At 36.0% G+C, this 15,621-nt stretch overlaps 1 protein-coding gene across 1 annotated transcript; it reads right to left on the bottom strand.

Moving 5' to 3' along the window:
- Window positions 1-740: 740 nt before the first annotated feature.
- LOC114755370 (uncharacterized) lies at window positions 741-1,316 on the bottom strand. Its single transcript, XM_028944247.1, has one exon. It carries the CDS (start codon window positions 1,314-1,316, stop codon window positions 741-743), a length of 576 nt encoding a protein of 191 aa, XP_028800080.1.
- Between the last annotated feature and the right edge of the window lie 14,305 nt (window positions 1,317-15,621).

The raw sequence follows: 15,621 nt of genomic DNA, 5'->3' as shown, positions 1-15,621 counted from the left end.
TAATGGCATGAGAAGCAAGAAGAAGTAAGCGGAGAATTATTCTTATTAATGGATGAGACTGTTGATGAATGTATAATTCTTCTATTTTGTAAACTATGTTCTGGATGCCAATGATGCCAAGTATTTAATTATAATGTTTATGGCATGAATAGAAATGTATGAGAATGAATGGGAAAGTGTAATCCCAAGTTATGTATGTCAAAGAAATAAAAAGAATTAAAGTAAAGAGTAGTTAAGGGGCATAACGTAGGTCCTGGGGTAGTGAGTTTGTAGCTTTAGTTTGACCTAGCAAATGAATGAGTTTAGCCACAAGATTTGGCATACTTATAGTACACATCCCAAGATTTAAAATGAGAGTTAGATCACCTCAATTGGATGTGTACAGAAGGAGATACGAATTTTCAAAGTTGAGGTACAGAATCTCAAAGTTCCAGATTTTACCAAATGAACAGTAATATTTATTGATTAAACTGTATGAATTGGTCAAGGATAAGTCCAATAGGATATTTTTCTCTTAAATATATTTCAAAGAGCTTTCTGTAGAATTTTAGAACACCTTAATACGATTTTTGTAGAATTAGTTATGATTTTTCAAAGTTGGACTTGTAATCTGAAATTTAAACAGTGAATAGTAACCCGAGTAATTATGTTGAAATTTTTAATTCACGGGCTTGTGTCGTGATCCGCTTGAACCATAACACTTCCAAACGTGTACTCTGAGGGGCTAAAGGTAGGATGTTTCACTTTTCAAGCATCTTACGGAGCATTTGAAGTTCTTCTCTGGTTAAGCGGTCTCCATCATCGCCTCTTTCCTCAGAGGAGGTGTGGTGGCTCTTTCCATCTCGACGTTGTTGTTGTTTTCCATGGGTTGGCTTTCCATGTAGTTTCCAGCATTCATCTCTGGTGTGGCCTTTCTTGTTACAATGATTGCACCACTTGTTCCCTTTTCTTTTAGAGCTCTCTGATGTCTGGGAACCCCTTGTGACTAAAGCTGAGCCATCAACTGGAGTTTGGTTACCCTGGGTGAGGTGTCTCCGACTTTCTTCGAACTTAACCATACTGAAGACTTCAAATAGGGATGGAAGGGGCTTTAGACCCATAATTCTATCTCTTACTTCTTCAAAAACATCATTCAGGCCCAACAGAAAATCATATGTTCGTCCTTTTTCAACTAACTGCCTGTAGTAATTAGCATCATCAATATTCTTCCAAGGATGTACTTCAAAGAGATCCAATTGCTGCCATATCTTTGTCACAGTACTATAGTACTGTGTTACAGTCAAATTTCCTTGCTTCAGTTCTTTGAGTTGCTTCATTAGGTCCAACAAAGCAGCAGTGTTGTCCAATGTAGAGTAAGTGCGCTTAGCAGCATTCTAGATCTCCTTAGCTGTGCTTGCAAGAAGGTATCCCTCACTAATTTCGAGAGTCATTGAGTTGCATAGCCAAGACATCACCTGATTATTTTCAGTGAACCAGGTGTCAAAATTGGGATCATTATGTGCCGGTTGTTTTGCTTCTCTATTGATATACTTCTCCTTACGCTTCCCACGTAGATACATGAATACACTTTGGGACCATTGGAGATAGTTGCTGCCATTCAGTTTGTGAGCCACCATCATAGCTTGCTGTTCAGTGGCTGTTGTCAAATTTGACACTGAATCAGAGGTTTTAGAAGGGGCTATTGGTGAAGAAGGAGTACCTTGAGTATTTGAGGATGTGCTGGACATAAAAGCCATTGGAATGGTGCCTTTTGTGATGGCATATTGCGAACAGACCCAAAAAGTGGTGGAAAGTCTGATGGATTCATCTTCTAGATGAAGTGCGGTACTGGGATGGTTCTGGCAACGGCGAGTGGGCTTCACGCGCGGAGGTTTGTGACGGCGCATGGGATTCACGCGCTGCTCCGTTGGACACCGGCTTCTGGGGATGCGCCGATCAGAGGATTCCAGTGAGGATTGGAGGGATGGTGTTGGTCACGTCCTGCTCTGGCCTTTAGATCTGAGGGTGCCGGCGTCTCACTCTCTCTCCTCGCTCTCTCTGTTTACGGCAGGGGCTCAGGACTGATCCAAACCCACAGCTCTGATACCATGTCTAAACTATGAATATTTCACTCCATATATTATTCCATATGAGATAGTTACAATATATAGGGTCCGGACGGTGAGAATAATCCAGTTAGAATCATTCAGAAATAAATTACAATCAATGACAGCATACAATCAGGAATTTTATTCTCATGCATAATAACAGACGAGTATCATGGGCTTTCTAACAATTATAAAGCAAGCTTAACGGTTATTTAGTAGCCTGTAACCTACCATGCCAGAAACATTAATGACGAACTGCCGTTGTAACTGCCAAGACACGCAACCGATTTTTTTTCCAACAGCTAGAAGCTCTCCAGCAATAAAGTGATTAGGAATAAGAAATATTCCTAAATAATTAAGGGTAAAAAATGTTAAGGAGAAATAGAAGAATTTTGGTGGAAAATGATTACTATGTTTTTCCAACCCAATTATGGAAATTTGACTAATTAAGAAAAATTGGTAAAAATAATTATGAAAAAATATTTACAAGTCTTGGAAAATTAAGAAAAAATAAGGATAATATCCTTTGAGAATTATATGGGATTATAAAATTGGTTTCATGACCAAATTACCTTAGAGAAATTATAAAGGAATTTAAGGATAATTTAGCCTAATTTAAGGGCTTTTATTTGGAAAATTCCAAATAAATATTTAAGGAGGATAAAATTCCAAGAAAATTCCTATGATATCCCAAGGAGTTATAAGAGATTATGAAATTAAAAGAAGACCCTCAAGTATCCAAGAGTTTTTCCAATTCCTTTAAAAAGTGAAAAAATCACTAAAGAGAAAGAAATTAGTTTTCCTTTTTAATTAATTATTGGGAAATTAATTTTGAGACAAAGAGGGCAATTTGGGAAGATAAAAATGAGGTGAATAGATTGTCGATTTGACAGAAAATAATTATAGAGGCTAGAATACTGTAATTATAGAAAAGAAATTAAACCCAGAGTCAAAGTGCACCGATAAAGCAAGACTAGAGTCTTGCAATTCAAATAGTTCACATATAGCCATGTGTCAAGCCCCTAATGGACAGGATTTGAACTTGCTAAGTGTCACTCCTCAAATGGAGAGGATTTTGACCTTTGGTAATTAATTTCATTTGGATTTAATTAATTATGAAAAAGAAAGTAAGATTAAAGGGGGTAATGACACTTGAATTTGTATTTATGATGGTGGTTGGGATATTTTGGCCCATTAAACAAGCACTCCTCCCCCTAATTTCAAATCTCCATTTTGGTCAAGTGAGAGGAAGAGAGAAAAGTAAGAGTTTGAAGAAGCAAGAGAAAAGCTACTAATTTTGATCACTCAACTAAGGATTCAAGGTTAGTTTTTGGTCTTAAGTTGTTCTTTACTTTGTTTGCTTGAGTTGTAGGGTTGGAAATTATGTTTCTCCTCCTTATTGGGTGCTAGCCGAACTGATTATTGTCACATCCAGTCATATGGCATTTAGGAATAGAGATATTCTTAAATATTTAAAGGCCAAAAAGGACAAGGAGAAATAGAAGATTTATGGTGGAAAATAATTATTATGATTTTCCAAGCCAATTATGGAAATTTGACCAATTAAGGAAGATTGGTCAAGAATAATTATGAAAAATATTTCCAAGACTCAGAAAATTAAGGAAAAATAAGGACAAGGTTCCTTGAGAATTATATGGGGTTATAAAATTGGTTTTATGATCAATTTGCCCTTAGAGAAATTACAAAGGAATTTAAGGGCGATTTAAGCTAGTTTAAGGTCTTTTATTTGGAAAATTCCAAATAAATATTTTTAAGAAGGATAAAATCCTAAGAAAATTTTTATGATGTCCCAAGAAATTATAAGAGATTATGGATTTGAAAGAAGACCCTCAAGTATCCAAGATTTTTCCCAATTCCTCTGAAAAGTGGAAAAATCATTAAAGAGAAAGAAATTAGTTTTTCTTTTTATTTAATTATCGGGAAATTAAATTTGAGACAAAGAGGGAAATTTAGAAAGATAAAAAATAGGAGAATAATTTATGGATCTGACAGAAAATAATTACAGAGGTTAGAGCACTGTAATTATAGAAAAGAAGTTAAACCCGGAGTAAAAGTGCACTGATAAAGTGAAGACTAGAGTCTTGCACTTTACTTGGCCCACAAGTTGCCACTTGTCAAGCCTCTAATGGATGGTAATTAAAGCTTTCTAAGTGTTAAGCCACTAATGGAGAGGATCTTGACTTTTGAAATTAATTTTATTTGGCATTAAGTTAATTAAGAGAGAGGATTAAGACTAAGTAAGTATTTGACACATGACATAGGATTAATGTTGGTTGGTGAGATATTTTTCGCCTTAATCAACACACTCCTCCCCCGTAATCAGATTTCATTTCGGCCTAGAGGGAAAAGAGAGAGAGAAAGAGTGATTTTGTGAAGGGATCAAGCAAAAGCAAGCTACTTTGATTTTCCAACTAAGATTCAAGCTTAGTAAGTTGTTCTAAGATATTCCTTGCTTTATTTTATTGAGTTGTATGGTTGGAAAAATCACCTCTTGTCCCTTCTTGTTGCTAGCTGAAATGGGTATAGTATAGGGAAGGAGGTTTTGTTAAACAAAGTTAGGATATTATGAATCAAGGTGGTTTCAAGTGGTTTAGTGTTGTTTTGAAAGGTTTTTAATGGTTGAACTCCAAGAAGTATGATTCGGCCAAGACCAAAACTAAACCTTAGGATTTGTTTTCAAAGTTTTGAGGCTTCTATTGTGTTCAAAATAGAAAATAGTGTAGGGTAAACCTAAAGAACAAGTGTTGGAGGCCATAGAATCAAAGTTGAAATTTTTAGATAATGAACCCTAATGGTTCAGTCAGTTAAAAATTGAAAGAAGAAATTTTATTTTGTTAAATCCAAGTAGATATTTTGAATCTACATGAAAAATCATGTAGGAATGAGTCAAGAGGGAATATTTAGGGTTTATAGAAACCAACTCTAAAAATTCAAGAACAAAGGTGGAAGCTTTAAGGGGTTTAGGAGTTACTTGAGTTATGTTGTTGAATTTTTTTGTGGAATGGTTGATGATTCTTGCTACTCTTTTTGTGGATTTCCATGTTAGGGTTTAGAATTTGTAGAAGCAAGAAAGAAAGAAAAGAAAATCAAAGAGCATTGGATCAAGGTAGTAAGATTTAATTGACCTTAATGTTGAGTATTGCATTGATTGCTATGCAATTTCATGTGCTATTATATGGTTGAACTAAATGATGATGAAGATGATGATTGTGTAGCTATACTCCTTGCTTTATTTGCCTTGGCTATTGCATGTTAGAGTGTTACATGTATGAGGTAAAGTAGTTCCCTATTAATAGCAAAAGGTTAGAATACTTGTAATTGATGCATGTTGATGTTTTGGTTGATTGATCTTGCTACTGGGATTTTATTGAAATCTCATCCCCCATATGTAATGAATATTTTAGGAACTGAATCATCAAAAAGGGAGGCTGTGAATCCAAGGATTAATATGGTGATGAGCCATGAGGAAATATTTATATATTTGGTTATGTATAAATATCAATGGTTGGTGCTGTAATCCCTAAATAGGATGTCAATTTAGAACCATGTTTTATTAAGTTACCAAATGAATTTCTACATGAAATTTTGATATTCTTAAATTTGACATCATGAGCTTCAAATTGATAGGTAGCACGTTAAAAATGGCCAACTACACGATTTGTAATGATTTTTCAAAGTTAAGGTTCAAAATATCAAAAAAGGATTTTTGTCAAATGGACAGAGGTGACTTTCACAAAAACCTGACACTTTTCCAAATGGAATTGGTTCACAAGATTATTTTTTGTCAAAAGAGAATTCAAATATATTTTTATAGAATTTTGAACCACTCCATTTCAATTTTTCTAGATTAAGTTATGAATTTTTTAAGTTGGGTCAGAAAACTGGATTTTACCTGATGAACAGTAAAAATCCGAAAATCAGCGTTTTTCATGGATTTTTGAGCCCAAGACCATCCAAGGTGGTCTAAAATGGTTTTAAGTAAACCCTAAGTTGATCCGATAGTAAGGTATGACATTTTTAGTATCAGATCGGAGGTTCTGGCATAGGATAGAACGCTCTGCTTAGTTAATATGTCAGTTAGAAGGAAAATTAACAAATTGTTGCTGGAGAATACTACTGTCTACTTATTGAATGGTTCGGTTATTATAATTTAGGACGGAGTAGAATGGCTTGTTGTGGCCACAATAGTGACTCAGAGAGTTCAATTACCAGAGGAGACCAGGAGAACTTTTCCTCAATAGTTCGATGAGGATGAGGACTGTAGCCTTGTAGCTGATTTCTACTATGATACCTTATGGGAGAGTAACCCTCTGCTTGACATAGCCACGGTCACTTCCAATGATCCTCAAAGGATTGAGGTCATTAAGATATCTGATGATGATGGAGCTAGACCTAGTGAAGTCAAACTACTTCTAATTATGAAAGAATTCCACACCATAGAGGACCTGGCCAGGGATTTTAGGGAAAGGAGCTGGTACATTAAGCCTGACTTGAGAATCAGAATGCCCTATTGAGATATCTGGAGTATATCTGGAGGCTCTACCATTATGTGACAGGGAAGATGCTACCCTAGAGATGATGGACTAGATATCAGTATTGCTTAGAGTACTCCCTCAGACCCGGCTTTGGAAAAATAGTGTGAGAAACATTTGTAATCGCATGAATAGTGCTAGCTTCAATGATCTCATTGATGCCCTCGAGATCTTTTTCCTTGAGTTAGATGCCAAAGATTAGATCCTAATAACGAGATATGCTCCCGTTCATATACTGATAGTAGAATGAGTTCTGTCGTTTGGATTAGACATTGGGATCTGATGTTGAGTTAATAGACCTAGAGCCTTAAGAGTTTCACTATTCCCCATTTTAGGTAGTTAGTTGAACTTTTGTAGCACTGATGTAGCACTTGTATTGTTACAGCTAACCGTAATAGGTTAGTCTGGCATGTTTGATGGCTATGTACATTTGTAAGATGGCCATGTATGTTAAACTACATTGCTATGACTGATGACTGATGCTTGAATGATGTATTATGAATGCATATGTTGTTAAATGAAATCCAAGCATGTTGTTTATTTTCTTGTTCCTCTATTATGCTTTTCATTAAGTTAGGGAGATGGTTAGAACCCGAAGAAATCCTTTGCCAGAGAGACCCTCAAGACACGACATAAGGGTCCATCCCGATCCAATACGATCAATTTAGAAAGCTTAGAACCACAATAAAAGGCTATTGAAGGGTTGAGGACGGCACAAGCTAGCCAGGAACAAGAAAGAGACGCCGTAATAGTAGCAGCAGTGGCAGTGGCAGTGACTAACCTCGACAGGAGGTAGCTAGAGGAAGAAACCTCATCAACGCAAGCAATAGAACAATTGCCCAGATCGGCAATACCAGTAGTAGACCCTGACAGCATCTAACAGTGGATGACTCACTTTTGCAAGCGCAATCCGCCATCCTTCGATGGAGTGATTGACATCCAAGCAGCAGAGGACTGGATCATCTGCTTGGAAAAGATTTTCAAAGTTCTGGACTGTCTGACTAAGTGGAAAGCCCAAATGGCTATTTACTAACTAGAAAAGCATACCAATCATTAGTGGAAGAATACCAAGATTCTTCTGGATGCCAGGAACACAAGGGTTACATAGGAAGTGTTCCTGAAGCAATTCCATGAGAAACATTTTGTGAGGTCAATCAAGGTCAAAAGGGAAGCGGAATCCCTAACCCTAAAGCAGAAGGATAATGAGCCATTTGATGAGTATTTAGCTAAGTTTATCTATCTCTCCCACTACTTCAGTTACTTGCGTTACCAAGATGATGAGAGGTAGATGACCAAAAAGATGGTCAGAGGACTAAAGCAGTCCTTAAGGGAGATGATTGCTCCCTGACAGATTGAGCACTTCAACATGGCAGTTGAGGCCTGCCGAATTGTGGAGAACAGCTTGAACCATCATTTGATAATTGAGCCTACTCCCAAATTAGAGAAGGGAGATCGGGGTGGCACCTCTTTTGATGTGAATAAGAAGAGGAAAAGGCCATGAGACAACCAAAAGAGTAAGAAGAAAGACAAGCCCTCAAATGGCAAGGAACGCCCAACCTGCGATAAGAGTCACGGTGATAGACCATATAGAATGTCTGCTACAGTTATGGTAAGCCTGGACACTTCTTGAGAGAAAGTTCACAAAATACAGCAAAGACAAGGCTGTGCACCCAAGGACAAGTATTTGTCATCATAGGGGAAGAAGCCTGGAAGTCTCCAGAAATGATCCAAGAAACAATCATTATTATGAACATCCCAGTGATTGCAATGTTTAATTAGGGTGTTAGTCATTCTTTTATTTTGTATGCCTGAGCTAAAAGACTTGACTTGATTATGAATACATTGCCTTATGATATACATGTGCTCACACCAACACATAATATGATAATTACATCTGATGTGTGCTTAAACTGTATAGTTGGTTATGAGCACTGTTATATTGCCTTAGACTTGATATGTAGGCCTTCTATGAAGTTGATGTGGTAATAGGATTGAATTAGTTGTCGTCCCATAATGGCAAGGACAAGACCCTAATCCTACCCTTAAGAGAAATGGAGTTAAATCCAAAAGTTAAGTTAGACTTCGTAACGGATGCCTAGACAGGCATGGTACGATGAATGAAGTTACGTAAGACTAGCAGAGGTTAAGAGAAAAGTGTGTTTCGTCATGATAAACCAAGGGAATTAGTGGCAATGGACGGATACAGAAGTGATTACCAGAGGAGGTGGTAACTTTTGTCACTCACAAGGATTTGTTCACGACAAACAAACACAAGTCTCAGATGTTGAGGTGGTATCTCGACATAATGACTTTTAGAGAGTAAGATAAGTAGAAGTCAGGAATAGAGAAGTAGACACTATTTAGAGTTACCAGATTCCCCCTCAAAAAGAGAAGTAATGATAAGGAGTTAAATAAGATTTAGGGGTTGAGTACGAAGGTGTAAGCCAGCTAAGCTAGACAAACTCTTACAGCCTCGTTAGGGCTAGGGCACCATGATAGAATAGCTATCTGAAGTCCTAGAATGGATGAATAGGAATTTGGAGATGGTAAAGTCAAGATACAGAGCCCTAGTGAAATGTCTTAAGAATCAAGAAGAGGACAAGACAGATAGCTATGCAGGGAACTAGCTTAAAGGTTGGCATGTTCCCTTTAATGTTAAAGAGATAGTCAGTCGCATAGGGTTTAGGTTGAGAGACGCCTTTTTTCAGGGATAAGATCTTGGCTAGGAGTTTTCCTAGAGAAGATGGGAATTGGTCCTCCAGATTAAGATTTATGTTGCTCAAGATGGAGCAAGGTACCCTATCTGAGCAGGAAAGGGAAGTAGCCGAGGTAAGGCAAGTGGAGTTGACCTTACCCAATGGAAGTATGACTAGCCAAGAACAAAACTGGGCTTAGATGTATCTAAGTTTAGCAGAGTACTAGAGCAAGTAGAAAAAGGAAGAACCTCTAAGTCCTCTCCCTATGACTTGCGAACAGAAAGAAAGGCTCCCTTTTTAGATATGAGATGTTTGGTTGGCACACTATGGACATAGCAACCAGTAAGAGCTTGCACTCCTTACATTTGAAATGCTAGGAATTATGCATGTTAGAGTATGCTCCTACTGAAAAGGAAAGTAGAGGAAAGAGAAGTTGCATAAGTCCTCTATTTGTAATGTTCTAAAATAGTAAGAAACGGTAAGAGCAACTGGAGGAATAAGAGAACTCCTACAACAGATTGGCTTAGGCACCTAAAGAGACAAATAGGTGGCCTAGGGAATTGACAATGAAGTCTAAGAGAATAGTATTCGTTCTTGGAACAGTTTTGGGGAATAATCAGTTAGGTGACCAACTGAGAGGAGCTAACTATACTTAGTCCTATGGTCAAAAGTCTCCTAAAGATCTTAAGAATATGGTACCACTTTGGGAAGATAAGGACCAGGGATGAGTTGAGGATGTGGAAACCTCCTGCGGTTGTAAACCGATACTGAGAGAGAGTACCCATGACTTCTATCACACCTTACCATCAGATCCACTTAGGGTTTAATTAAAACCATTTTAGACTACATTGGATGGTCTTGGGCTCAAAAATCCATGAAAAACGCTGATTTTCAGATTTTTACTGTTCATCAGGTAAAAATCCAGTTTTCTAGCTCAACTTTAAAAATTCATAACTTAATCTAGAAAAATAAAAATGGAGTGATTCAAAATTCTATAAAAAGATATTTGAATGCTCTTTCATGGAAAAATAATCTTATGAACCAATTCCATTTGAAAAAGTGTCAGGTTTTTGTGAAAGTCATCTCTATCTATTTGGCAAAAATCCTTTTTCCAGATTGTAAACCTTAACTTTGAAAAATCATTAAAAATCGTGTAGTTGGCCATTTTTAATGTGCTTCCTATCAATTTGAAGCTTATGACGTCAAATTTAAGCATGTAAAATTTCGTGCAGAAATTTATTTGGTAACTTAATAAAACATGGCTCTAAACTGGCATCCTGCTTAGGGATTTCAGCTCCAACCATACATGGTTATACATAACCAAATATGAATATTTCCTCATGGTTCATCACCATATTTATCCTTGGATTTGCAGCCTCCCTTTAGTGATTCAGTCCCTAAAATGTTAAGTTACATATGGGGGATGAGATTTCAATGAAATCCCAGTAGCAAGATCAATCAACCAAAACATTAATATGCATCAATTACAAGCATTCCAACCTTTTGCCATTAATAGGGAACTACTTTACCTCATACATGTAGCACTTTAACATGCAATAGCCAAGGCACATAAAGTAAGGAGTATAGCTACACAATCATCATCATCATCATTTAGTTCAACCACATAATAGCACATGAAATTGCATAGCAATCAATGCAACACTCAACATTAAGGTCAATTAAATCTTACTACCTTAATCCAATGCTCTTTGATTTTCTTGTTCTTCTTTCGTGCTTCCGCAAATGCCAAACTCTAATATGGCAATCCACAAAAAAGGCAGCAAGAATCATTAACCATTCCTCATAAAAATCAATAACATAACTCAAGGACAACCTTTATCCCTTAAAGCATCTACCTTTGTTCTTTAAATTTTAGAGTTTATTTCCTTAAACCCTAAAAATTTTCTCTTAACTCATTCCTACATGATTTTTCATGTAGATTCTAAATATATACTTAGATTTAACAAGATAAAATCTTTGCTTTTAGTTTTGAAATGACCGAACCATTAGGGTTCAAAATCCAAAATTTGCAACTTTGATTCTATGGCTTCCAACACTTGTTCTTTAGGTTTACTCTATACTATTTTTCATTTTGAACACAATGGAAGCCTTAAAACTTTGAAAAACACATCCTAGGGTCCAGTTCTTGCTTTGGCCGAAGTGAACCTTAAGAGGAACATCAAAGAAAACACTTCAAAAACAACCTACAACTACTTATAACTACTAGGATCTATCATACTTTGAAGTGTTCTAGCAAGATTTAACAATAAAACTTCCTTCCCCACTCAATAAACATTTTGGCCAGTTCAAGAAAAAGGGGAGAACCATAAATTCTAACCATACAACTCAAGCAAACAAGGCAAGGAACAACTTAGAACTAAAAACTTACCTTGGATCTTAGTTGGATGATCAAAGTTGCTCCCTTTCTCTTGATTTCTCCATCAAGCTCTCTCTTTTTCCCTCTCTTCTTGCCTTGGCCAAACCATATTCAGAAAAATGGGGGAGAAAGAGCTCATTAATGTGCACAAAATATCCCACCAACCAACATTAATGATTTGCCAAGTGTCATATGCCTACTTAATCTTAATCCTCTCTCTTAATTAACTTAATGCCAAATGAAATTAATTTCAAAAGTCAAGACCCTCTCCATTGGTGGCTTGACACTTGGAAAGCTTTAATTACCATCCATTAGAGGCTTGACAAGTGGCAATTTGTGGGCCAAGTAAAGTGTAAGACTCTCGTTTTCACTTTATCAGTGCACTTTTACTCCGGGTCTAACTTCTTTTCTATAATTACAGTGCTCTGGCCTCTATAATTATTTTCTGTCAGATCCATAAATTATTCTCCTTATTTTTATCTTCCCGAATTGTCCTTTTTGTTTCAAATTTAATTTCTCAATAATTAAATGAAAAGGAAAACTAATTTCCTTCTCTTTAGTGATTTTTCTACTTTTCAAAGGAACTGGGAAAAATCTTGGATACTTGAGGGACTTCTTTTAATTTCATAATCTCTTATAATTTCTTGGGATATCATAAGAATTTTCTTGGGATTTTATTCTCCTTCCAAATACTTATTTGGAATTTTCCAAATAAAGGACCTTAAACTAGCTTAAATCGCCCTTAAATTCCTTTGTAATTTCTCTAAGGGCAATTTGGTCATAAAACCAATTTTATAATTCTATATAATTATCAAGGAACATTGTCCTTATTTTTCCTTAATTTTTCTGAGGATTGGAAATATTTTTCCATAATTATTCTTGACCAAATTTTCCTTAATTAGTCAAACTTTTCATAATTGGTTTGAAAAACTATAATAATTATTTTCCACCAAAATTCTTCTACTTCTCCTTGTCATTTTTGACCCTTAATTATTTAGGAATATCCCTATTCCTAAATGCCATATTACTGGATGTGACCACTTCCTTCCAAAAAACCTTATTATTAATTAGGCTGGATTCAATTTCCTTCCGATTAACAGAGGAAAGCCAAAGTTAGAGGAGTAGAGCCGTAAGACCTGGAAAAGAGACATTCAAGCTAGCTCTAGATACAAAAAGAACTCATGTGATACAAAGACAGACTGAGTATTGATAGATAGATCCTTAAGATGAGGCGAGAGACAAGAATGTAAGCTAAAAAGACCCGACTAAAGATAGATCAAGAAAGGGGTCTAAGATAGCAAAGTACTAGGGTTGAGCCTATCAGAATCAGTGCCTCAGTTTCTCGTCAGTACTGTTTAGTTAAGTGTTTCAGGCAAGAGTAACCAAAGAAAGTGTGACCCTGGAAGTAATGTAAGAAAGTGTAAAAGCCAGACATGTTAACCATTTTAGCAAGAATGCACTAAGTCCAACAGAAAATGGGAGATGAAAGTTAAGGAAGCTGTTAAGCTACTGAGTGTCCTACAGTATTGTTTCGGACTGAGACCTGAGATTTACTTGAAGTCTTGGAGGTCCTTATGAAAAGAAATGGACACTACTCTCAGATTCAATATAACCTACCACCCTGAGACGGATGGGTAGACACAGAGAATGATACAGATGTTAGATGATATGCTATGTCACACCTTACTATTTTATCAACTTAGTTTCCATTTAAAACCATTTTAGACCACATTGGATGGTTTTGGGCTTACTTTTTATCTGAAAAAAATGCTAAATTTCGGATTTTTACTGTTCATCGGGTAAAAATCCAGTTTTTCTAGCCCAACTTCAAAAATTCATAACTTATTCCACAAAAATTGAAATGGGGTGGTTCAAAATTACATTTAAATATATTTAAGTGCTCTTTCAAGAAAAAATAATATTGTGATCCAATTCCTTAGTAAAAAGCGTCAGGCTTTTGTGAAAGATGACACTGTCCATTTGCCAAAAACCCTTCTTTCCAGATTCTAACCTTTAAATTTGAAAAATCATTAAAAATTGTCTACTTTTCCATTTTTAACGTGTTAGTTATCAAATTGAAGCTCATCACATTATCTATAACCATGCCAAATTTCGTGACTAAACGCATTCGAGAGCTTAATCAAAAGTCATATGAACGAGGCAGTGTCAATGTGTTACAGCACTGTTAGTATAATATATGCATGGCCAAAAGATCCACGAAATTTTGTGGCAAGACACCACAAATTTAACCTTGAATTTGCAACTTTCCCTTGGAGGATTCAGGCCCTAAAATGTTAGATTGCATTTGTGGAATGAGATTTCATTGAAATCCCAACAACAAATTAACCAACTATATCACCAACAAGCATCATCAACATGCATAATTACATTAACTACTATTGGTGAACTAGCATGCTTATCATTTGGCAAACTCAATCATGCAAAGGCCAAAGCAAGAAAGTACAAAGAGCAGCCACATTATAATCAAGAAAGTTCAACCACATAATAGCAATTAATCATGCAATAATCAATAATGCCAAATTAGTGTTAGTAGCTAGGTTTAACTTGCTACCTTGCTCCAAAAGCTTGAGCTTTCTTTCTTTCTCTTCTTTTCCCTCACAAATATCAAACCCTAGAAATGCAATCCATAAAAAAAGGGCAGCAAGAATCATTAACCAATCAACAAAAGTAAGAACACAATCAAAAATGACTCTTGCTCCTTAAAGCCTCTACCTTTGTTCACTATTCCTACATGGTTTTTCATGTAGATTCCAAATATGTGCTTAGATCTATGAAAATGAAACTCCTTCTTTCAGCTACCCTTGACCGAACCACTAGGGGTACTTGAACCAAAAATTACAACTTTGTTTTAATGCTTCCAACACTTGTTCCTTTTGGTTTACCTTACACAATTTCTCATTTTAAGCATCATGGAAGCCTTAAAATATTGAAAAACTCATCCTAGGATTTAGTCATCATCTTGGCCGAAATGAACATTCAAAGAAACAACAAAGAAAAATGCTTCAAAACAACCTATACTCACTTGCAACCATTAGGAGCTAACATGTTTTGATGTGTCTTAGCAAGTGTGATCAACAAAACTCCCTTCCCCTTAAAATAATCAGTTCGGTCAACATTTAAAGGAGAGGAGAAATAGATTTTTCAACCATAGAAAGAAAGAAAACAAAGCAAGAACCTATCTAGAACCAAGAACTAACCTTGAATCCTTGGTTGTATGATCCAAGATGCTAGCTTTTCCTTGTTCCTTCTTCAAAACCCTCTCTTTTCTCTCCTTTCCTCCCTTGGCTGAACCAACATCTAAAAATGGGGGGGAAGATGAGCTTGTTTAATGAGTCAAAATATCCCAACCACCCTCTTTAATAAAAATCCAAGTGTCATTACCCTCTTTAATCTCGCTTTCTCTTTCTTAATTAACAAAATCCAAATGAAATTAATTACCAAAAGTCAAGATCCTCTCCATTTGAGGAGTGACACTTGGCAAGTTCAAATCCTCTCCCTTGAGGGCTTGACACATGGCTCAATGTGATCCATTTGATTTGCAAGACACTAGTCTTGCTTTATTAGTATACCTTGACTCTGAGTTTAACTTTCTTTCTATAATTACAGTAGTTTGGCCTCTGTAATTATTTTCTATCAGATCCTTAATTTATTCTCCTCATTTTTATCTCCCCAATTTGCCCTCTTTGCCTCAAAATTAATTTCCTAATAGTTAAATAAAAAGGAAAAATTATTTTCCTCCTCTTTAGGGATTTTTCCACTTTTCACAAGTATTTGGAAAAATCTTGGATACTTGAGGGTCTTCATTTAATTCCATAATTTCTTATAATTCCTTAGAGTCTCATAGGAATTTTCTGGGAATTTTATTCTCCTTAAAAAGATTTATTTGG

Source organism: Neltuma alba, unplaced genomic scaffold, assembly GCF_004799145.2.
Source record: "Neltuma alba isolate B1F8T4 unplaced genomic scaffold, ASM479914v2 tig00010261_pilon, whole genome shotgun sequence".
NCBI lineage: Eukaryota > Viridiplantae > Streptophyta > Magnoliopsida > Fabales > Fabaceae > Neltuma > Neltuma alba.
This window is presented reverse-complemented; position numbering and strand designations above follow the sequence as displayed.